Below are 24,038 nucleotides of genomic sequence, written 5' to 3' on the forward strand. Positions count from 1 at the left end.
CAGGGTAATAGACGGACAGATGGAATTGTCCTTGGGAGGCAGGACCCACAGCCACTCCGTCTTGTCAAGGTTGAGTTTGAGCCTGTTATTTGGTACTTAAGGTATTTAACAATATAAAATTGTTCAACATTGTGGGTAAACTGCTTCCATTTCGTGCGAGTCTGCAAAATGAAATTTAGGTATCCTAAAGTACACATGGCTCAGGACACTAGAGCAGGTTCCACCTTAGATGACCACAGAACCCAGATTTACGTTGCAGGCAGGTATGGGAAGCTCAAGATGGATTTTCCCCCTTATACTGAATGTTGAAATAACTCCCAAATGACTGCTGCATTGAGATATGGCTGGCTGGCATAGATTTACTCAGTTATGTGTGGGGGTGAGAGATATTACATTCACTCCTATTCTGTTCTCTCCCCAAGTTGAAAGTACAATAAAAAGGGAGATAGATCTTGTTGTACAGCTATGTCACAGCTGGCTAGTTGGCTCCCGCAATCCTACCAAAGCCACATTTTTCAGAATGTTCTTGACCTTCACCGTCAAGCTACCCTCCTTAACTAAACAATTGCATGAATGTCGAAGCAATTCTTCAAAGCTATTTTAAGCTGTACCAGGCAGTAAAGATGCTCCTCAATGCATTTGCCTTGAAGCACTGGGCAGGAAAGATGAGAGCAGACGAGCAGGACAGAGCAAACCACGTAGATTAGAAGATAGCTAATGACATGAGGAATTACTCCAGAGTAATTTATTATTGCCGGCCTATAGCCCGGAATCTTGCCAGGCTAAAGTACTCTGTCTCTGTTCTTTGGGAAAGAGCCCCTCCCTTCCTGCAAATCTGTGCTACATTCCATCCCAGTAATAAGAGATCATCATCTATTGCTCTCTCTTGTACTCTCCATTTAAGTCCCTCTAAATGTAAATGAACCTTACCCTAAAAGTTCCTGTTGAAATGAATAACAACCCAAATGTCCTGTAGCAGAGACAAAAGGTGAGTGCTCCTCTCTTAACCTCTCCCACTAGGGCACCTTGCAAAATTGGCAATTTGAGAAGAACAACATGGCACTTAATGGGAGAAGTATGTGATTAAATGAATCCGTAGCCTGACCCTTGGTGTTTCAAACACTTTATACATCAGCAAAGAATTCAAAGTTGTTTTAACAATGCTCCATTGGCTGACTATCTGTGGCCATTAACTGTGCACTGCCTTTTTCATGGGATCACTAATTCCACTCACTCTGGTTACAATATTCCTCTTCTAAATTACATGCTCCATTTTTAGCTAAAGATAGACGACAGGGGTCAAGAGCCCTTGAAGTGAACAGGTCCTTCTGACTCTCTTCCTGCTTCTGCAAGCTAGATATGCTCATCCATTTGACATGGAGCTCTTCCCCACTGTTTAAGTGAGTATCATCGCCCCATCCTTGAAGGGTCAGAAAACCAATCAAGAACAAAATTGACTTTGCCCATTCTTGATCCCTACTTTGCTTCAATTCCCACTATGCTAGGCACCTACTTTTCCTTCAAAATAATAGTGATAAGCCTAATTAATTTTATATATCACAAGGCTGCTCTTGGGCAGTAGCAAAATAGAGCAATATACTGTACTGCACAAAAAAATAAAGGGGACACTCAAATATCACATCCTAGATATGAATGAATGAAATATTCTCATTGAATAATTTATTCTGTACAAAGTTGAATGTGCTGACAACAAAATGAAATTGATTGTCAATCAGTGTTGCTTCCTAAATGGACAGTGTGATTTCACAGAAGTTTGATTTACTTGAAGTTATTAAGCTGATGGTGCGATGGAACAAGGTAAAAGATTATATGTTAAGTAGAATCTGTGATGTAAATACGAAAAATAAACTACAATCACTCTTTTAGTAAAAAAAGCGTTCAAGATAGAGCCAAGGATCAATAGATAGACAAATAACTCAAAAGTCTTTGAATCCTCCTATAGGGGTGGTGGGGGTGATGGGGTGTGTGTGTTGTTTGGTGATGGGCACATGCACTGTGCACTGTTATATGTTTGTTTTTTGTAAACCTATAAAATCAATAAAATTTATTATTAAAAAAAACAAAACTTGAAGTTATTATGTGTTCCCTTTATTTTTTTGAGCAGTGTATTTTAATACAGGCACAGATGCAGGGGTGAATTGCTCCCAATTTGCTCGTGCCTTTCGGTCATCAGAGAGCCGCTTGCGAAGGGAGTGTGAGGCTCCGCCCACCTGCCCAGAAGCTGCCATTTGGGTTCTTTTACCCCCTGTGCATGCACAGAATGCTTTGCCCCTATGCAGGTGGGCGGAGCCTCATGCTCCCTTCGAGACCAGCTCTCCGATGACTGAAAGGCACAAGCGAACCGGGAGAATCCGGGATGATTTCGGCCTATCTCACACACGGGCTGAGGAACTCACATGGAGGCAAGGTCATAGGGACATGGCAGAAATAAGATGTTGCAAATGTATGCTTGTGTTATAGTTGGATTCAAGTGGGAAAAAGATTCCTAACCAAGATAATAGCAATAGCACTTAGACTTCTATACCTCTTTACAGCCCTCTCTAAGCGGTTTACAGAGTCAGTATATTGCTCCCAACAATCTGGATCCTCATTTTACCCACATCAGAATGTTGGAGGACTGAATCAACCTCGAATCTGGTGAAATTCGAACTGCCAAATTACAGTCTGCTGGCAGTCAGCAGAAATAGCCTGCAGTACTGCACTCTAACCACTGTGCTGCCACGGCTCATTCTGAATTAAAGGTGACATTTCAGATAGGCAGAGACGAGTTATCAGCTTGGGACACATTCACCCAGAAGTCAATTCCATTGCATTCCATGGGATCTAGGAAATGCATTTTATGTGCCTGCCTGGGTGTCAGATGTATGTATGTATGTATGTATGTATGTATGTATGTATGTATGTATGTATGTATTTATTTATTTATTTATTTATTTATTTATTAGATTTGTATGCCACCCCTCTCTGAAGACTTGGGGTGGACCACAACCGTAATAAAAACAATATAGCAGTGGAACAAATCTAATATTAAAAAACATATAAAGCCCTATCATTATTTAAAAAACCAAACAGCACATTCATACCAAACAGAAAACAAAGTATTAAAAAAAGCCTGGGGAAAAGGTGTCTCAACTCCCCCATGCCTGGCGGTATAAGTGAGTCTTGAGTAGTTTACGAAAGACAGGGAGGGTGGGGGCAGTTCTAACCTCCGGGGGGAGTTGGTTCCAGAGGGCCGGGGCTGCCACAGAGAAGGCTCTTCCCCTGGGGCCCGCCAAACGACATTGTTTAGTTGACGGGACTCGGAGAAGGCCAACTCTGTGGGACCTTATCAGTCGCTGGGATTCGTGCGGTAGCAGGCGGTTCCGGAGGTGCTCTGCTCCAATGCCATGTAGGGCTTTAAAGGTCATGATTATATATATCACGAGTATATTAAGGGAAGAAGCTAATGCAGGCTCCATCCCACAGTTTATCTTCAGAATGGTATTTCTTTAGTCCTAGCAGCCTTTTCCCACTGCTGAGTTAAAATGATATTTAGTCATCCCTGAGTCATGACAAAGCGAGGCCAACATAACATTTGCTATCGCTCATCTCCATTACCAATCCTTCTCCTGCCTTCACTGAATTGTTAACACTCAATTGTTGCTGAAGTGTGTTGTTCAGATATTGTTCAGTGCCACTTATAGGTCATAGCATTCACTTGGCTTTCTGTCTGCTGTTTTCAACATATCAGAAGCCAAAAGGGAAAACATCACTAATCAGGAACCCAAAGGCTTTCACTTCAGAGCTGGGACTAAATTCTCTCAGTTGTTTTGTTTGACCTTTTTTTAAAAAAAACATTATATTTGCACATTTCCTAAAATTAAAATAATTGGTTTTTTAAACAATCTATTGCGAGACACAAGGGGCAAAAAAAAATTGGATAGGAGGCAATTCTTGCCATAAATGTACAAGCAGTTAGGTCCTCAATTGAAACTGACTAGCCAATCATGCTAGCTCAGGAATTCTGGGAGTTGAAGTCTACATGTCACAGAAGAGCCAACTTTGCCTACCCCTGGTCTTGCCCATGAACAATTTGCTTTCTTACTTGTGGGAGGGAGAATATTGAAATTGACAAATAGAGGGGAAACGATGAACAGCTAGAAAACTAGGTTTTGACCTTATGTTCCTTGTTAAAAAGGTGGAGCTCTGCTACCTTCCCTCTATTATATTTCATCCAGCCTTTATTATTTTTACAAATAACTCAAGATGGGAAACATATCTAATATACCTTCCTCCTCCTGTTTGCCCAACAACAACCCACGAGGTGGGTTGGGCTGAGAGTGTTTTGCTTTGTCATTGTTAGTGGAGTGTGGATTGCTCTTTGGTAATGATATTGGATGGTTGGGTTGTTGTTGTTGTTTTTGCTTATTAATTGGTTCTACTCAGAGTTATGTGAATATCACAGATTCAGTAAGCATTTACCAAGTTGGGCATCCAATCACATTCTTAAAATCAAGTCCACATCCCTAGGCAATTCATACACATAGCATTCTATTCTATTCTATTCTATTCTATTGATTTTGAGAGTGAATCATATGTCTAAAAGTGATTATGTACCACCCAGAATTGCAATAGAGTTGGACAGCCATATATATTTAATTAATAATAGTAACAGCGGCAGCAACAACAGCAGTGGCAAATAACATGCCACACCCCCTGTGCATCAGGAGAGATAGATAAAATAATGGGATCAGCAAAAAGCAGAGCTTATTGGAAGTACTCCATGGTGAATTCTTCCAGGGTACTAATTTTTTGGGGATTGAACTGTTTATATACTGCTAAAAAAATAAATAAAGGGAACACTTAAACAACACAATGTAACTCCAAGTAAATCAAACTTCTGTGAAATCAAACTGTCCACTTAGGAAGCAACACTGATTGACAATCAATTTCACATGCTGTTGTGCACATTCAACTTTGTACAGAACAAAGTATTCAATGAGAGTATTTCATTCATTCAGATCTAGGATGTGTTCTTTGAGTGTTCTCCCTTTATTTTTTTGAACAGTGTATTAACCATAATATTTGCAAAACCAAAGAGTGTTTCCATGCCCTGCTTGCACTGATCTTTCACGTTGTCACTCTCCATTCATCATTCTCTCATCTTCTCTCTATCCTGACAGGCTATTTTAAGGAGAAAAACTGCTAAAGGAAGGAGCATCCAAGCCACCATATTGTGCAATGCCTATTGACCACTAGAGCTCCAAAATAAAAGTAACAGTGACTTGGATGCAATTCAAAATCAAGACAAGCAAAATAGGATGATTGAATGGCACACTTACACTTTTCCAGACTCCTGGAGCATCTCCAACCACTGGGATTGTTCATAAGCTGATTCCGCTGCTAGTACAATGTTGCCCTAAAAGAACAACAACCCCAAATCATAAACCCTATCTTCTCTTCAAGAGAAACTGGTATGTAAACACAGCTCATCAAAGAGGTAAAACGAACAACCATTACTATGATTAAAAAAAAGAGGACTGTCTGCAAATACATACATCAGTTTTACTTGCATGATTTTCCCAGAGTAATACTGGGAATGATAAATGTTGTTAAAATAATTTGCATTGATCCCTGGAAGGAAGTAGTGAAAGTTAACTGATTGAAACTGATGGTTACAAATAGAGGAAAAATCATAGGGATTTCTAATATCACAGCTAACAATTCCCTTTACTGGCAATTACACTCCTGTAAAACATCACAGTCTGTAAGCAAATAAGCTACCAAAGGGAATCGGATTTACAGAATAACAGAGATGGAAGGGACCTTAGAGATCTTCTAGTTGAAATCCCAGTTTAAGTAGGATGTCCTATTATATTATATATTATATATTATATATTAATTGGAATTGTGTGCCGCCCCTCTCCGCGGACTCGGGGCGGCATACAATATCATTATGAACAAATGGCTGTCCAATAGAAATATAGAAACATATTGACGGCAGAAAAAGACCTCATGGTCCATCTAATCTGCCCTTATACTATTTCGTTTATTCCAGGCATGTTTAAATTCAGTTACTGTGGATTTATCAACCACGTCTGCTGGAAGTTTGTTCCAAGCATCTACTAGTCTTTCAGTAAAATAATATTTTCTCAGGTTGCTTTTGATCTTTCCCCCAACTAACCTCAGATTGTGTCCCCTTGTTCTTGTGTTCACTTTCCTATTAAAAACACTTCCCCTCCTGGACCTTATTTAACCCTTTAACATATTTAATTGTTTCTATCATGTCCCCCACTTTCCCTTCTGTCCTCCAGACTATACAGATTGAGTTCATGAAGTCATCTCTTCTTAAAAACCTCCAGTGATGGAGCACTGTTTTGCTGCTTGGGTGTCTCTGCTGCATGATTCTGTTGGGCAATCGACTTCTTTTCTGCCTAATTAGCAACTTGTGCAGTATTAAAAATATATCAAGAAAGAAGAAGAAAACACCTTACATGGAAGTCCTCATGGGAGATTTTCATTGCATAAGGCATATTGGATTCTTCTTTGGGTTCTACGATGCATCCACCAAGAGGTATGACGCCCTAAGGAGGCACCAAAGATTTCAGACATTTGGTTAAAATCACCATTGAGAAGTGACATGATGCAGTTAGAACTAGATAAGATTGAGAGATGGGCATCCAAAATGGCGGCGCTCATAGAGCTAATCATAACAGAGAAATATATACAGGAAGTCCTCCGGCTTAGAAACACCCTTTAGTAATGAATGGGCTGACTGTAGTGCTCAAAATGGCAAAATTATTTAATTGTCTTTCGTAAACTACTCAAGACCCACCTATACCGCCAGGCATGGGGGAGTTGAGACACCTTTCCCCCAGGCTTTTTATATTTTATGTTTGGTATGTGTGTGTTGTTTGGTTTTAAATATGATAGGGTTTTATATGCTTCTTTTTTAATATTAGATTTGTTTCGCTATAATATTGTTTTTTATTATTGTTGTGAGCCGCCCCGAGTCTTCGGAGAGGGGCGGCATACAAATCTAATAAATAATAATAATAATAATAATAATAATAATAATAATAATAATATAATTATATTATTATAATTATAATTATAATTATAATTATAATAATTATTATTATTATTATTATTATTTTTATTAATCTACCTCCTCATTTCATATATTTCCTACCTCACTATTTGGAGCAATTCTGGATGTTAACAGACTTTACAACCTGTTTTCAATGGCTCCTGAAAGCATTCAACAATTCCACAGCTAGAGAAAGAGGAATGCTGTTTTCTTTTTGTCCCTTGCGAGTGATATCATGCTCCTGTATGTTTCTACATAGTAAAACAAACATTTGACTGAATACCTTGTTCTACTTTATATGCAAATTTAGTTTGATATAGTTAGGAACAGAACTAGCGGTGGGTTGCTCCTGATTTAGCCCAGTTCTTAGAACCAGTAACACCGCCAGTCAGAGGCTCCGCCTATCCGCCCGGAATGCTTCTGCACATGCATGCATATGAACCAGTAATAAACGGTTTCAGAACCCACTAGTGAACAGAACTCTTACTTAACCCTGGGCCTTGCTGTTCAAGGCTCACTTAGTTCACAGATACTAAAACACTCTCTCAGCTACAACATCTCCACAATGTGATGTATTTGTAAAAAAAATTAGCTGGGAAAAAATTAGACTTAATTAAATTAGCTGGGGGGGGGATTAGACTGATTAAAGGAAGGTGTTTCCAGACAGATCAGTTCTATTTCTGAGTACTGGATATTGTGAGTTTATTTTCTCATTTATTCCTACATGTTGGTATTATGAAAATAAGTGGAAATGATAAAAACCATAAGCTGGTAATGACTGAAAGTTATCCTTCTCCTCCTCTGTAAATATGGAGGGATGTTTACACAGAGGCGTTGTCTAGAAGCTCTCTTAGCTTTCCTGAGTCATAAGAACTTTTTCCAAAAAGGAAAAGGAGTACATATAATTAAAGCACGTTGTTGCTAGTTGTAAACTCTTCAATAGTGAGTGTTTGGCCACTGTTTTCCATGCACTGGTGACCTCTAGCTTACACTATTGGCATTCTTGAGCCAATCTTTAAGATTTCTTCAATATTTCAATTAATGTCAAATTCAGCAGATAGATTCCATTGATGAGCTGTGGTGGCGCAGTGGTTAAACTACAGTAATGCAGGTGACTTCTGCTGACTGACTGCAATTTGACAGTTCAAATCTCACCAAGCTCAAAGTTGATTCAGCTTTCCACCCTTCCGAGGTGGGCAAAATGAGGATTCAAATATATCTTTATATCTCAGATATCTTTTCTTCCTTTCATATTTCTTCTCCCCTATTTTTATATCTTTTCTTCTATCCTTTTCTTTATATATATTACTACGTGTCTATTCTCTTCAATGTGTATTGTGTATTGGACAAAACAAACAAACAAACAAACAAACAAACAAATAAATAAATATAAAATTGTTGGAGGCAAAAGGCTTACTCTGTAAATAGTTTAAAGAGGCCTATAAAAGCACTGTAAAGCAGTATATAAGTCTAAGTGCTATTGCTGTTGCTATATATTTGGGGCAGTTACACTAAACATAGTTTGTTACTCTGAGAGAAGAGAAAATCTTCAAGCATGGCATCCTATTGCTAGAATACTCTTAGGGTGGCTCTAAACCAGTGGTGCTCAACTTCTCTAATGCTGCGACCCCTTAATACAGTTCCTTATGTTATGGTGATCCCAAACCATAAGTCTAGTGCCAATTCTTCCAACAGAGCTTTAAGCTGATTGGCAGGAAGGTCAGAGGGACACACCCACTATAAATGCCTGATTGATCAGATTGTAAAAATATGTTCCAAGGCACCAGAATAGCAGCTTTAGTTCCTAACATCAAGGGAAATTTGTCTTTTCCCATGGAAGCAACTATGAAACAGTTGTTTGACCACCAAACCTAATGCTGATAACTACTGCCCTAGAGTGTTTTCCCCCAGTGCAAGTGAAAATGTTTCTCTTTATCCAGAACCTCCAGCATGGCACAAAAACTGAATAATTATTCAGTTCTTGTGCCATGATGGAGGTTCTGGATAAAGAGAAGATATTTCATCTTCTCTACAAACCTTTCTTGATTTGCTTTGTGCTTATTTCAAAACGGTTGAGTCATGAGCATTTCCCATCAGCAAAATGCTCATGATTGACAAAAGAAGGAAGATATTTCCATGGAATTTCTCAGTCCCTTAGAGCCTTCTGAAATCTACCATGCCAATATTTGGCATGAGATACTACAGAAGAAAATGGAATGGATGAAAATCAAGTTATATATCCCTGCAGCATTGAGGATGTTGAGAAAGGAGGGAAGAAATATTTAAAGTCTAAAGCCTGCTATGGTAATGCAAGCATTTTCTATAAAAAATATAAAGCTCTGTAATTTGTACAATGTTTTTATTAAAATGCCAAGTTATAAATATGTTTTATTAAACAACAAACTATAAAATGAATCTAAAATAATGCTATGGAAAGCAGTAGACCATAGATCAGGATCAGCTGGTAGATCTCTTAAGTCACAAAGTGTAGATGAAAAGTACTCTTGACTGTCAATTCATCATAAAGACAGAAAATACACCAATGGTACCTGTTCTCTAAATGAGACTGGTAAAACAAAGAAAGATTGGGGGTGGGGTAACAGAACCACACCTAGAGATCTGTACGTTCTGTTCCCAGGCTGAGTATATACTTTATATTTAGTGGCACCTTTAGGCAGAAGGGTATAATCACTTCCATGAATTATTACTGAGTTTTTTAATAACAACAAAGTGAATGACAGAAGCCTTATGTCATGCCAAAGTCTTCATATGGAGTTAGAGAGTTCAGCCTGCCACAACACAAGGGGGGATGGGAGGGGTAGTGAGTAGTCAGAGGGGAAAGTTACTAGACACAACCAAAAATTCCTTTCTCCAAACCAAGGCCACCGTTTGTTCTGCCTCAACTGAAGAGAAGAGGAAGTTGATAAGCTCCTGCACACAGGCTGGCTCTCGTGATGAACTTGTGGGTGTGGGGGATGTAAGATGAACCTTAACCTAGGTGGGATTCTGGGAAGTACTCAGAATCAGAATGACAATGGTGTAGCTAACATGGTTCTATTAATAAATCAAGCTCTGATTGACAGAATTGGACTGGGACTTGTTTTATTTCTCAGATGCTATTTAGAACGTTGAGACCTTAAGCCTGTCCACACTGATTCATAGCTCCACAGTTTCTAAAATTCCTAATGTTCAGGGTATTCAGAAAAGGAGTAAAATTTCAAGAAAAAGAAGCACAGAATGGAGAAGTTTTATTTATTTACAGGTAGTTTGTGGTTAATGATAATAATGTGGAATTGGGAATCATATAGTCATAAAGTGGGATATCACATACTGGTTTATGATAGCAAATTCCAGCAGTTCTAGTGCTGGATGTTAATCAATGGCAATTGCAATACTATTTAGACTTATATACCACTTCACCATGCTTTACAGCCCTCTCTAAGCAGTTTACAGAGTCAGCATATTGCCCCCAACAACCTGGGTCCTCATTTTATCAACCTCTGAAGAATGGAAGGCTGAATCCATCTTGAGCCTGTAAGGATCGAACTCCTGGCATGAGAAATGCAGAGTTAGTCTGCAATACTAGATTCTAAACACTGTGCCTTTGAGCAAATCCTGCACTGTCATTAAACACAGTGTCATATGACCACCATCTGTGACCTTGTGGTGATTCCCCCATTGATTTTGCTTGTTGGAAGCCAGATGCGAAAGTCACAAGAGTGCTCATGTGACCGCAAGATTCTGCAACCATTGTAATTGTTGAGTTGCTTACCAAGTACCCAAATTGCAATCATGTGACTGTGGGGATGCTGTGATGGCTTCAATTTTGAGGACAGGATGTAAGCGTCCTTCAGTGTCATTTTAACTTTGAACAGTTGCTGAATGAATGGTTGTTAACGGAGGACTATCTGTATTTATTTATTTACTTGCTGAGCTTACTGCTCAGTTCCTAATGGGTTGCTTACGTCAAGCAACAAATGCCATTAAAATAGAATCAATCAATCAGTCAATCAAAACAATTACAACAATCAGTCCAGATGGCTTCACACAATCCTGGTTGTCCTCAAATGCTTTCTGAAGTGCACAACTTCCATTTTTTTTGGGGAAGCTGAACAAGGAAAGAGTAATCTGGATTTCAAGGGGATTAAAGGTACATCCTGCATTTGATTGTTTACTATCAAGGTAATCTTAAAAACACAGTGTAGGTTCATTTAAAAATTTTAAAAGTTCATTTTAAATACAGAAATATATTTTGTGAAGCAGAAATCCAGTCGTTCTAGATTCCTTTCTAGCAGGACCCTTATCAGAATGTCTCTGGAGATTTTGCTAACCTTTGGATGGATATTGAAGTACCGATTGTTTTCAAAGTTCTTCTTTTCACTCTCAGCATAGTAAAGCAGAAAACTTTCCTTGATGATAAAGAATCTGAAAAAGAAACATATCTTTACATAAAATTTGAATTCTCCAACAGGCAATGGTAACATGTATTTATTTGAACCCTGATTGATGCTGTGATGGGTCCACAATGTAGTAGAGAGTGATATACCTGAACAAGCATGAGTTGGCCCTTCTGTAAATTTAGCCATTTTCTTATGACATCTTTTGCTATTCTACTAGAATCGTTTTGAGGAAACTTGCCTTTTACTGAATTCTCTGCATATCCTATTTTGCACTGCAGTGATTACAACCTGTTAATTTACATTCTTAAGCCTAAAAGAAGATAATTGAAATGTTCAGTATTTTTTCAAGTCTAAGTGTTGCTACCTAATGCTGGTCCCAGAAAAAAATTACCTATACCTACTGTTCTGCCAGGCTCTCTGGTATGAACCTCCCGAAAATCCAACGGTACAAATTTCAGACACACACACGTTTGAAAATTCAAAACAATGTTCTTTATCACAAAATTCAAAATAAACTGAGCACTCTTTTTGTATTGCAAAGAGCACTCGTCCCAAAACAACCAGATAGTCTGTACAATTCCCTTAGTCAGTCCTTAAGTACTTAGCTTGCAGCTGTGAAGAAATGTCACAGCCCTTCTTCTTCCACGAAGTGAAACACACACACACACTTTGCTCTGCTTTGGTTTCAAAGTCATGAAAAATCAACAAAGTCCGGAAACAGCAAGGCACAGTCCTGAAGAACAATGATCAGATAATCTTCCACAATGGCCAAACCCACACGCCGCTATTTATATCAGCAGCCCTAATTACCCAAACACAGGTGGCCTCTCTTATCTCCTGTAATATGTCCTCAATTGGTCTCTTCTACGCATAACTCTGCGCCTGCGTGGGTCCAAGACCTCCACATCCAAATCGAGAGAAGATAATGGAGATTGGCTTCCTGGGCTGTGTGCCAAGCCCCCCTCTTCCAAGTCACCCCCATCTTCTTCTTCGTCCGAGGAAACTGAACTACCTGACTCTGTCGGCAATAAAACAGGCCTAGGACATGTTGACATTTCCCCTGCATCCACCTCCACATTCCCGGGGGCAGAAGCTGGGCCAGAGTCAACCACAACACCTACTATCACACACTGAATCTTGGGTGCAGAGGGGAGAAGTAATATTTATTAATTTTTAAATATTTAATCAATATTTAAATATTTATTTGTTAAAAATGCCTTCTATATCAGTTCTCATTATAGTAAATTTGGAAACAGTTAAAAATTTTGAACTCTTTTACAAAGAAAAACAAAAAATAATCAGGGAGTCTTTGATTACTGGCTGCTTTGTTTTACAACCATTTGAAGATGGGACAGTGTTTTTTTAAAGCTTGCTTTCCTCAGATTTAAGACCCTCTCAGGGATCACCACTGCTGTTTGTATGTTTCTCAACTAGCTTGTGTTCTGCTGGCGTGTTTCAACTGCCCATAATTACAGGGTAATTAGTCCAGGAAGACACACACCACACGATAAAAGGAAAACCCAAAAGTTTTTATAAACAGAAAAACAGAAGCAGCTCCCTTTTTAAATGTCAAAGGGATTTTCTGGTACACACAAGGCACAGGTTAAATGCAATCCAATTGCTCACCCAATAACTGGGAAATTGAGTCCAATTCTAAAGTCCAGAGAGTCCACACACAATCTTGAACAGCACAAAAACCACAATCTTGACAAAACAATGAATCAGATAAACTGCCATGAGGCTAAAACACTAGGTTGCACTTTTATCTGTAGCACTAATTACAGCAGCCCCACCCAACCACAGATGGCCTCATCTTCTCTTGTAATAATCCTTCAGTTGTTGTCTCCTATGCATCACTCTACGCATGTGTGGATGTGTCATTAATTTTTGTTCTGAATCCAGGGATGATACAGATGACTGATCTCTTCCTGGGCTGTCTGCCAAACTCCCCTCTTCCCTGTCACTCACGCTTCCTTGGTCAGAGGAGGCTTCATCAGCAGATTCCATCGGGAGCAAAACAGGCCTGCGGCATGTGGATGTCTCCCCCACATCCACCTGCACATTCCTTGAGGCAGGAGCTGGGCCAGAGCTAACCACAACAGCTTGTAACAAACAGAGTTAATAAAAAAGGCAGAAGTAAACTTGTTTTGTTTAATGAGCAAAGAGGAAGTGAAGTTGTAAGCCGGTCACAGTCACCTGATGTTTCAATTAGTGTGTCAAGCCGGTGCAGAAGTTGGTGAGAAATTATCAGCTTGCCACACTATCTAAAAAAGACCTGATGTTTATGGGAACTTGGGAGGGTTGATTTTCATGAGGGAACAGATGCAGCCACAAAGCATTCTTTCGAGTGGTTCAAGGCCATCCTATGCCCACCCACCTGGGCGGAAGTGGAGGAAGGACTTACTGGCACAATCTGAGTGGGCAACGTGACACGTTTGTCGGTGGGGAACAAGGGATGTGAACTTTCACCTGAGTGGGAAACTCAGATTCAGGTTTCCAAGTATAGGTGTCAGGATGGTTCTGGAAATAAATTGGAACTTTGAGGAATACTTTGACCTGGACTCTGATTTGGTTCGAATGTTACCTAGAACTTTGACATAGTGACTGTGGAGCTTAGCGGTGGAGTTGCTGCTCCAATTGTGATCGCTAAGTCAGGACTGCCTGTATTGGGAGAATTAGTGAGTGGGTAAAGTCACTGTAAAGAGGTGAATTGCTTTAAAAAGAAATGCTAAAACGTATCAGTGTTGCATACTGGTGATACATGAGAAGATTCTTCACATCATCAAATTCACCTTAGTAGCTATGGCTCAGCGAGTAAATATAAATATACTCCCTTGTACGTCTCAGTGTAATGATTCACTATAGCCATTATATATGTACAAACAATATTCACTGAAGACATATTGTACATAATGTACCAAATGCATAATGAGGTCTAGATTTTTTTTATAAAGACGCTTTAGTTTAGTGAAATATGTTAAAATAAATCTGAAAACCCATCGGCATTGTCTTTGGAGTGGAAGACGAAAGCAAAATGTAATTACCCAGATTGGAAATGTCTTTCACAAAAGGGATTAAGATAACAGATGTACTTTTACTGAGTTGTAGACAAATTTTAGAGGCGTTCCAATTCTCAGCAACTCTCTTAGCAAAAAGAAACCATTTTCTGTCTAAACAGAATAAAAGCACATTTCAATTATTTGATGTTCCTGAAGTGGTGAGGTTTTCTTTAACTTCCTCATAAAATCATCCCAGAATCAATTATGTCAACAATGACATGGCTAAGCACCAATTACTTTACCACCCATATCTCAAAGACAAAATATCACCTGTCTAATATAGGCTTGTTAAACTGTGTAATATAGGCATGTTAAAGTGAGAATAGGTGGATGTTTTAAAAAGAATGGAAAATAAATTACTGTACTTTTTGAAACAGTAACTTTGCAGAAGAATTATCTTGCGAGTCAGGAGCTTTGGGGACTGGATACTCACAAATGTGGAAACTAGGTAACCCAGGAGTTGCTTTCTTCTTGAAAGAAATAACAAACACATCCCTTGAATTGTATCCTAAATTCTATCCTTCTTTTCATAGTTCAACTAATCTCAATACCATGGAATGTTTTGGGCAGTTTTCTTTGGATCATCATCTATATCCGATCTTGGACAGAAATTATTTGCTAAAATGTTAATGCACAGAAACGGTAGTTGATACAGAATTTAACTCCTAACACTCTCATTTGATTCTAGAGCAGCCCTTGCCAACTTTTTCTTTCTATATGTAGATCCCTGTGTCATCCCTGAAACCTTTGAGGATCATCTCATGTTTCTGGGGCCAGCAATGCAAACACTATGGCACAAAGAGCCCCTTCACATTAGTTTAATTAAATCTAGGCACTGCCTAACTTTAAATGACTATGCAAATCTTCAACATTTTGTAAGAAAAGCTAACAGGACAATATTTATTTATTTATTTATTTATTTATTTATTTATTCATTCATTCATTCATTCATTCATTCATTCATTCATTCATTCATTCATTCATTCATTCAACTTCTATGCTGCCCAATCCCGAAGGACTCAGGGCGGCTTGCAACAATATAAAAAAGTACAGTTAACAATAAAAATAAGTCAAGTATAAATTAAAACAATAACCCCAGTTAAAATCCACAACTCAGCAATCCAATCAAAACATACATATCATTAAATACGATTTGACCATGAAAGATGGCCCCCGATTTGACCATGAAAGATGGCCCCTAGGCCTGCCAGCAAAGCCAGATCTTCATAGCCTTTCAAAAGGCCAGGAGGGTGGGAGCACTACGGACATCGGGGAGGAGTTGGTTCCATAGAGCTGGAACGGCCACAGCGAAGGCCCCGTCAACTTGAATTGCATAGTCAACTGGACCTGGAGAAGGCCAACCCTGTGCGATCTTATTGGTCTCTGGGAGGTATACGGCAGGAGACAGTCCCATAAACAGTGATTTACAAACCACAACCAGGATTTTGTGTTTCTATATCTGAATAATTTCACTTGCTACCAAGTCTGATATATTTGAGCTGCAAAAAAATCTGGACAACCATTAGACGGCAGCAAAGAGCTTTCTACTAAATATTTCCTTGTTTTCCATCCAGAATTTTGCAATCTGCAAGCAGAGGTGGAGGTTGTGCTATAAAATCAAGAGTGAACCATGAATTGTTTATTACAAAATGAGTAACATATACATTTGGCGTAGTTAAGAAAAATATATACCTTCTGTGATCAACCCTCAGAAAGTCTGTTTTCTGCAGAAAAAAACCCCACTGCTATGGTTTCTAATGTATGCAGATAATGAGCTTAGTTAGCTAATATTTGTACAATCTTTGAAAACTTAAACCTTAAACCTCGAGGTTCGATTATTGCAACACTCTCTACATGGGGCTACCTTTGAAAAGTGTTCGGAAACTTCAGATCGTGCAGAACGCGGCTGCGAGAGCTATCGTGGGACTTCCTAGATTTGCCCACGTTTCTACAACACTCCGTGGCCTGCACTGGCTGCCGATCAGTTTGCGGTCACAATTCAAAGTGTTGGTAATGACCTTTAAAGCCCTACATGGCATTGGACCAGAATACCTCCGGAACCGCCTTCTACCGCACGAATCCCAGTAGCCGATAAGGTCCCACAGAGTTGTCCTTCTCCGGGTCCCGTCGACCAAACAATGTCGTTTGGCGGGGCCCAGGGGAAGAGCCTTCTCTGTGGTGGCCCCGGCCCTCTGGAATCAACTTCCCCCGGAGATTAGAATGGCCCCCAGCCTCCTTGTCTTTTGCAAGTTACTTAAGACCCACCTACATCGCCAGGCATGGGGGAACTAAGACATCTCCCCCAGGCTTATTATATTTCATGTTTGATGTGTATGTGCTGTATGGTTTTTAATTGTTGAGGTTTATATATATTATATTGTTAGATTTGTTCCATTGTTATACTGTTTTTATTACTGTTGTGAGCCACCCCGAGTCTTCGGAGAGGGGCGGCATACAAATCTAATAAATTATTAATTATTATTATTATTAAATTATTATTAAGTATGTTCCGATTTTTAACATTCTTTGATCTAAGATCTGCATTTTTTTTCTTTTGTACTGTACTGTCCTAAAACTTTCAGGTACCAAAATAATGCACATAATTGAAACTGGGATAATTTTCATCCTTCGGGAGAAGATTCCATTAAAATGGAACAAGAGTGTCTCCAGGACTTTTCATATCGCAAATGTACCTACTGATATGACATACTTTTCTGTTACATGTTTTGGCAACAAAGCCAAGGAGAGATGGGGTGGGTAGTTCTGCTTATTAAATGGAAAAGAGTGAGATTTAATTTAGGGAGGGGAAAAAGCTTCAGCATGGGTTATTCTAAGCATTTTTGTAAACTTTGGATGTCCAGATTGATGTTGAAGTTTTCTATTTAATTCAACAAACTCATAAGTAAGACAGAATCTAGTACTTAAAGCTATACATTCCCTGCAATAATTCCTGAAGCACAGTTACTGAAAAGGATGTCAGATTTTATGGGATCTTAGTTCTTGTTTAGGAAACTTAAGAACAAGTTATTCCAAACTTTCGTCTATCAGGTAGTCACTAGGTATGAGTCTGTGTGTGAGAAAGATAGCTAATTTTTTTTTAAAAAAAGATATTTGAATTGTAATTGTCCAGTATTGATCTGTTTCCTTTTTAATAGGTTTTGCTCCTCTATTTCCTCTGATTGATCAGTACCAGCTGTTATATGACCATTGAATTGTGGCTATTTTAGTAGAGTGCTTGTCAAACTGTGACAATGTTAAAATGACAATGTCATGCCATGCTTTAGAGCTGGGTCAACATTCCTGCTGTTTGGTGACACTCTTATAATAAAGTCACAAAAATGATGAAGCTGCAAGACTGCCTACCCCAGGGAATGGGGGGGAAAAGAGGTTTGCAAAAGGAACAGTTTCCTCTTTAAGTAATGGTTGCTTTCAACTAGCATAATTAAATCTATCAGTTAGTAAAACATAGGGTTCTTCTGGAGGTTTTTAAGAATAGACTGGACAGAGGGCCGTGATAGCGAACCTATGGCACGTGTGCCACAGCTGACATGTGGAGCCATATCTGAGGGCAGAGCACATGAGTCATTGCCCCATATCAGCTCCAGTGCGCATGTGCTTGCAGCCCAGTTTGTTTTTAGCCTTCTGGAGGGCAGGGCAAAGCTATTTTCACCCTCCCAGGCTTCAGGAAAGCCTCCAGAACCTGTAGGAGCCCTATAGGCGAAAAGGAGCCCTATAGGCTAAAGTGACCAGACGTCCCAGTTTCAGCAGGACAGTCACGCTTTTTCATCCGGGTCTGCTGGCCAGAGACTCCATGGGAGAAAATAAGCACCTGCTGAGCCTTCAGACCTGTTTTACCCCTCCGTCTCCTCTCCCACCTTCACCTCCACCTGGGCACCATTGGGGCAGGGAAGAGAGAGAGATTGACAGGCAGGGCATTGCACCAAAGACGGGCTACAAGAATGGTGGAAGGTCTTAAGCATAAAACGTATCAGGAAAGACTTAATGAACTCAATCTGTATAGTCTGGAGGACAGAAGGAAAAGGGGGGACATGATCGAAACATTTAAATATATTAAAGGGTTAAATAAGGTCCAGGAGGGAAGTGTTTTTAATAGGAAAGTGAACACAAGAACAAGGGGACACAATCTGAAGTTAGTTGGGGGGAAGATCAAAAGCAACATGAGAAAATATTATTTTACTGAAAGAGTAGTAGATCCTTGGAACAAACTTCCAGCAGACGTGGTAGATAAATCCACAGTAACTGAATTTAAACATGCCTGGGATAAACATATATCCATCCTAAGATAAAATACAGAAAATAGTATAAGGGCAGACTAGATGGACCATGAGGTCTTTTTCTGCCGTCAGAGTTCTATGTTTCTATATGATCTTGTGGGCAATACTTAGGATTTTATAAGTTTGAATATAATGAATATATATACTTACCAGTAGATAAATAGATAAAAACTATAAAGGAAATTCAGTTTATATGAACAATACATAAATGAAAATTTAACGTTAAGACAATTTATCTGTTGTTTTGTCTTGCTTAGATTTGTCCTTATTTTAATGTTCTTAATGTTTGGATTCAATAAAAATCATTTTAAAAAGAGACAATCATCTTCCTGCCAAACAGAAGGTCCTGCTTTTCTCATAAGACATTTAGTTCTTTAAGAAAAGAGACCTCAGCTCAGCAGTGCCAGAGAATATTGATTTCTCCGAGGAAATAACAGCTGGTCATCACCCCTTAAGCCAACTGCTTACCTTGCAAACTGTTTTATGACTTGCATTTTTACTATGCCTTTTAGGCCTATGGAGCCTATGGGGAGAGATGCTATTTTATACAATGCCCTCATACTGTGGTAGGAGAAGTTTTTTTAAAAACCACCACTATTGTTATTTAATCAGGAATAAGTTCTGTTTGGCTCTTGACAGTTTGCTAAGTCTTGCAACTTTCAAGTCAACACCTCCTCTTTTCCATGAGTTCACACAGGTACAAGTTGAAAGTAGAAGCACAGGTTGAGCATTCCGTACCTCCTCCTCACTTCTTCTTTTGCTCTGGCAAATTGGCAACAAAATACATATGTACTTATTTAAAGAGATTGATCCAGAACGTCATTTTTTGAACATATGAACTCAAGGAATAGCAGTTCTTCACAGGGTAGAACAGAGAGAAACTACTAAACCATGTTCTACTCTCTACAGTTCCTTTATGCTGTGCTGGAATGATAGGGCAAAAGAAGAAACAGAGGGAGGATCAGCAAAAAAATTTTTTATCTCCCCTCTTTGCTTCAGTGGAAGAACTCTGCAAGCAGAATTTCTTTCATGGGAACATTTGATCCAAGTTTCTCTTTATATTTATCCACTGTGCTTTCGTGTTGAGTTGGCTATATATTAACCGCAATATAAATGCACATGGAATATAAGGGGAAGGATGCAGAGAGAGATTATTCTGGAAGTACTGGTAGCAGGAAGATTAAAAAGAAATCTCATGTGCTAAATGATTCCGAAATCTGGTAAAAGAATAAACTACTCCTGGTTACATACATAGTTACTAATCCAAAATTATTTTTAGGAATGCGGATATTATAGAGTTGGCATTTTCTTCTCTTAACCCGTAATATTTTGTGATTGAGAAACAGAATTGTGCAGTAAGTCTGACAACAAGATATATATGTGCGTAGGATTAGATAGTGACAGCATGTGATATCATAAACAGTTTCGCTCCTCCCTGTTGTGTTGGCATTGGGTCCTGTCTTCAGATGAGTCAGTCAGCATTCTCAAAAAAGCACTTTGGAATTAACACAACAAGCAGCAAGCAAGCACGCCAGAAAAGAAAACCTTCACTGCTTGACTGAACTTTCCCTAGAAGTGGGTGATCTCAACTTAGGCTACATTCTGTAAAATAAAATGTAAATAGAAGCATGGAGTCCAATTGGAAATGCTACATAAGTTTTCTCTATCGCTAATATATATATATATTTATTTATTTATTTATTTAATGTATTTATTTTGTCCAATACAAATTGAAAGTTACAGAGAATAAAAACATGTAGTAGTAAATATCAGGGAAGGGATAGAAGAAAAGATATGAGAATAGAATACAGTACATCAATGAAGAATAGAGGAAAGGATATATGAATGGAAGAAAAGATACATAAAATATAGGAGAGACAATTGGACAGGGGATGGAAGGCACCCTAGTGCACTTATGCTCACCCCTTACTGACCTCTAAGGAACCTGGTGAGTTCAATTGTGGATAGTAAGGGGAAAATGTTGGGGGTTGGGGGCTGACACCACGGAGTCCGGTGTCATATACAGTTGGCCTAACACCAGGCCACCTATGCCTCTGCTTCTTCGAAGAGAAAATTGCAAACAGAGAGTCTTTGCCAACCTACAAAATGGACCACAACACCAAAATTGCCTTTGCCCAGATTGTGAATTAATAGATTCCATAAAGTTGCACAATCATGAATGATGATTTGGATCCTGCACATTAATACAGCCCCATTCCTGGACTGTATTCTTCTATTCTGGAACTCATCTGTCTGGATATTTTAAGATCCTGCCTGAGCTGCCTCGACATTTCAGAACCCCAGCCTGATCGCTATCCCAAAATGTTCTGGATTTTCCTTCCCGTCATGAACTCCACAATCACCTTCTTCTCTCCCCACACTTTTTTTTTTTTTGCCTCTGCAGCTCTGCCCAGAGACTTTCTGCCTTACCTTCTTGACCATTTGGCTGAGGGTCTTCCAAACGGTCTCTTCCAGAGCACCCCATACAGCTGCACTTTGGTGCGGATATCCAAGGCATTCAGGTCTGCCGGATCCATGGAGGGGGAAGGAGAGACCGAGTTGGATTTTGAAGTAAACATCATTAAGAGGCAGACTTTAAAAAAAAAACACCCTAATTCTCTGCCTCTGCTCTGCAGCTGTAGGAATCCGATTAAATGCAGCGAACCAGGAAGGCGCAACTGCTTACTCGGGGAGAGAGGGGGAGAGAGTGAGGCGCAGCTCTGAATCAATAACTCTGCTGGCAGTGTTCGATATTTCTCTCCCTGATGCAGAGAATGATGTGAGCTTCCTCGTTTCGTTTCATTTCCTGATGCCCTGAACGGAGGGAACATTCCAGACAAATAGAAAGGGTGGGGGTACACCCCTTTTTCATGAAGTAGATGGAGCCCTCGATGTAACAAGCCAAGGCAGAGTTTGTGTGACAATGGAGCATTCGCAAAGTATAGTTTGCAGGTAGAATGAAATGGCACTCATGTATTTCTTTCCTAGTCAGTTTAGTATGATGGTTAAGATTTAGGGCTAAGAACACGAAGATCGGGGTTCAAATCCTCAATCCATTCACTGGGTAATTATCGTGCTGAGTGGCAGTAACAATCAGCCCAATCTATTATTATTATTGTTGTTGTTGTTGTTATTATTATTATTATTATTATTATTATTATTATTATTATTATTATTAACATAGAAGACTGATGGCAGAAAAAGACCTCATGGTCCATCTAGTCTGCCCTTATACTATTTCCTATATTTTACCTTACAATGGATCTATGTTTATCCCAGGCATGTTTAAATTCAGTTACTGTGGATTTACCAACTACGTCTGCTGAAAGTTTGTTCCAAGGATCTACTACTCTTTCAGTAAAATATTTTCTCATGTTGCTTTTGATCTTTCCTCCAACTAACTTCAGATTGTGTCCCCTTGTTCTTGTGTTCACTTTCCTATTAAAAACACTTCCCTCCTGAACCTTATTTAACCCTTTGACACATTCAAATGTTTCGATCATGTCCCCACTTTCCCTTCTGTCTTCCAGACTATACAGATTGAGTTCATTAAGTCTTTCCTGATACGTTTTATGCTTAAGACCTTCCACCATTCTTGTAGCCCGTCTTTGGACCCGTTCAATTATTATTATTATTATTATTATTATTATTATTATTATTATTATTATTATTATTTATATGCAATGGTTTAACCTCAAATCAGTGTATGTGAAACCCACTTACAACGCGAAACATTTGACCTTTTTGTCTCAAAATAAACTGCTTAAATAAATTCTATCAGAGGTGTGAGACATATTCAGCAGTGCAACAATAACAACAGAACAGTTAAAAACCAGGCTTTCTTCCCTCCCATGCATTTCTTTTCAATCTTTGTGGAATATTGGGAACTGGTTGTGGCCATGGAGGTATTTAGAGGTACTTCTGCCTGATTACATCTCAACAAAAGATCCTGGCAGGGCTTCTAGGATACTGAGGGTTTGTAGATGATGTTGGAAGCCACACTTCTGTTTTTGAGCACTGCAGTGTGGGAGATGTGGTTTATGGAATAGTTAACCCTTGCTTGTCTAAAATTTCACATAGGATTACCATTTTATAATTTTTCAAATTAAGTTTCTAAAAAAGTTTAGGTTTTTTTTTACAAATATTTTTATTATACATTTTTCTTTATAATACATCACATTTCCAGTTATGCAACAACAGCGTGTATCCAGTCGTTTTTAAGTATACATAGTATTATACACCCTGATTATAACTAGTATTCTCTTAATCACACATTATTTTTAAATGCATAATGTTATACATCATAGTTATAACCATTATTTTCATAATTGTACCATAACATTCTATATATTTATCTCTCCTTTCCCCTCTCTCCTCCCTTTTCCTCTCCTCTTCTCCACTTCCCTCTCTCCTATTTCTCTCCTTTTCTCATTTCCCCTCTCCTCTTCCCTCTTCTTCCTTCTGCTCTTCCCTTGGCCTTTCTCCCCTCCCCTCCTCTCCCCCACCCCACTCCACTTCCCTCTCTAACTGTATTGCCAGACTATTCCTACTAAATTCTATAACAGCTCAAAATAGACAGGATCAGTTACTAGAAGAAATCTTCTATCTACACCTGATTCAATTGTGCAATTTCCTGTTATCTTCCTCTCCAACTCCCATAATATGAGAGGGTGGCTGATAAGTCTTTGGCTTTACCAGAAAGAAACAAGATAGGAACAAACTTTACATTTATTCCACATACTCTCCGCTGAGGTCAATACACTTCTTATATCGGTATTCCAAGTTCTGTAAGCCTTGCAAAAAGAAGGATTTTGGTTATGCCTCAAACCAGGCATCCGTAGCAGCCATGGCATAAGAAACGGCGTGAAATTTGGTACCCTTGAATTGTTTCTTCAGGTTTGGAAACAGATGATAGTCAGAGGGAGTTAGATCTGGTGAATAAGATGGGTGGTCAATCAACTGGAAGCCCAGCTCCATCAGTTTTGCCATGGCTTGTGCAGTGTGAGCGGAGGCATTGCCTTGCAGGAAGGATACTTCACAGAGAAGGCACACCACTTCCTAGGCTTCATAACATGACAATTTCAATGAAAGGGCCAAGAGTTTGCCTTCTTCGGAGTGTATGGGGATGGGCAAATATACCCCCAGGAGCAGTTGGTCCAACAGTCCTGTCAGGTAGGATATCATCAGCACTTTG

At 39.1% G+C, this 24,038-nt stretch overlaps 1 protein-coding gene across 1 annotated transcript in view; it reads right to left on the bottom strand.

Moving 5' to 3' along the window:
* The window catches only part of PLEKHD1 (pleckstrin homology and coiled-coil domain containing D1), a 48,185-nt gene extending 26,577 nt beyond the window's left edge, over nt 1-21,608 (bottom strand). The window contains exons 1-4 of the mRNA XM_070734615.1: nt 21,275-21,608; nt 11,422-11,515; nt 6,495-6,584; nt 5,343-5,419 (exon numbers count right to left, since the gene is read on the bottom strand). Of these exons, the coding sequence (XP_070590716.1) occupies nt 5,343-5,419; nt 6,495-6,584; nt 11,422-11,515; nt 21,275-21,426 (413 nt within the window). The 5' untranslated portion in view covers nt 21,427-21,608. The remainder of the gene's footprint in view (nt 1-5,342; nt 5,420-6,494; nt 6,585-11,421; nt 11,516-21,274) is intronic.
* Nucleotides 21,609-24,038: the final 2,430 nt, after the last annotated feature.

Source organism: Erythrolamprus reginae, chromosome 1 (assembly GCF_031021105.1).
Source record: "Erythrolamprus reginae isolate rEryReg1 chromosome 1, rEryReg1.hap1, whole genome shotgun sequence".
Lineage (NCBI taxonomy): Eukaryota > Metazoa > Chordata > Lepidosauria > Squamata > Dipsadidae > Erythrolamprus > Erythrolamprus reginae.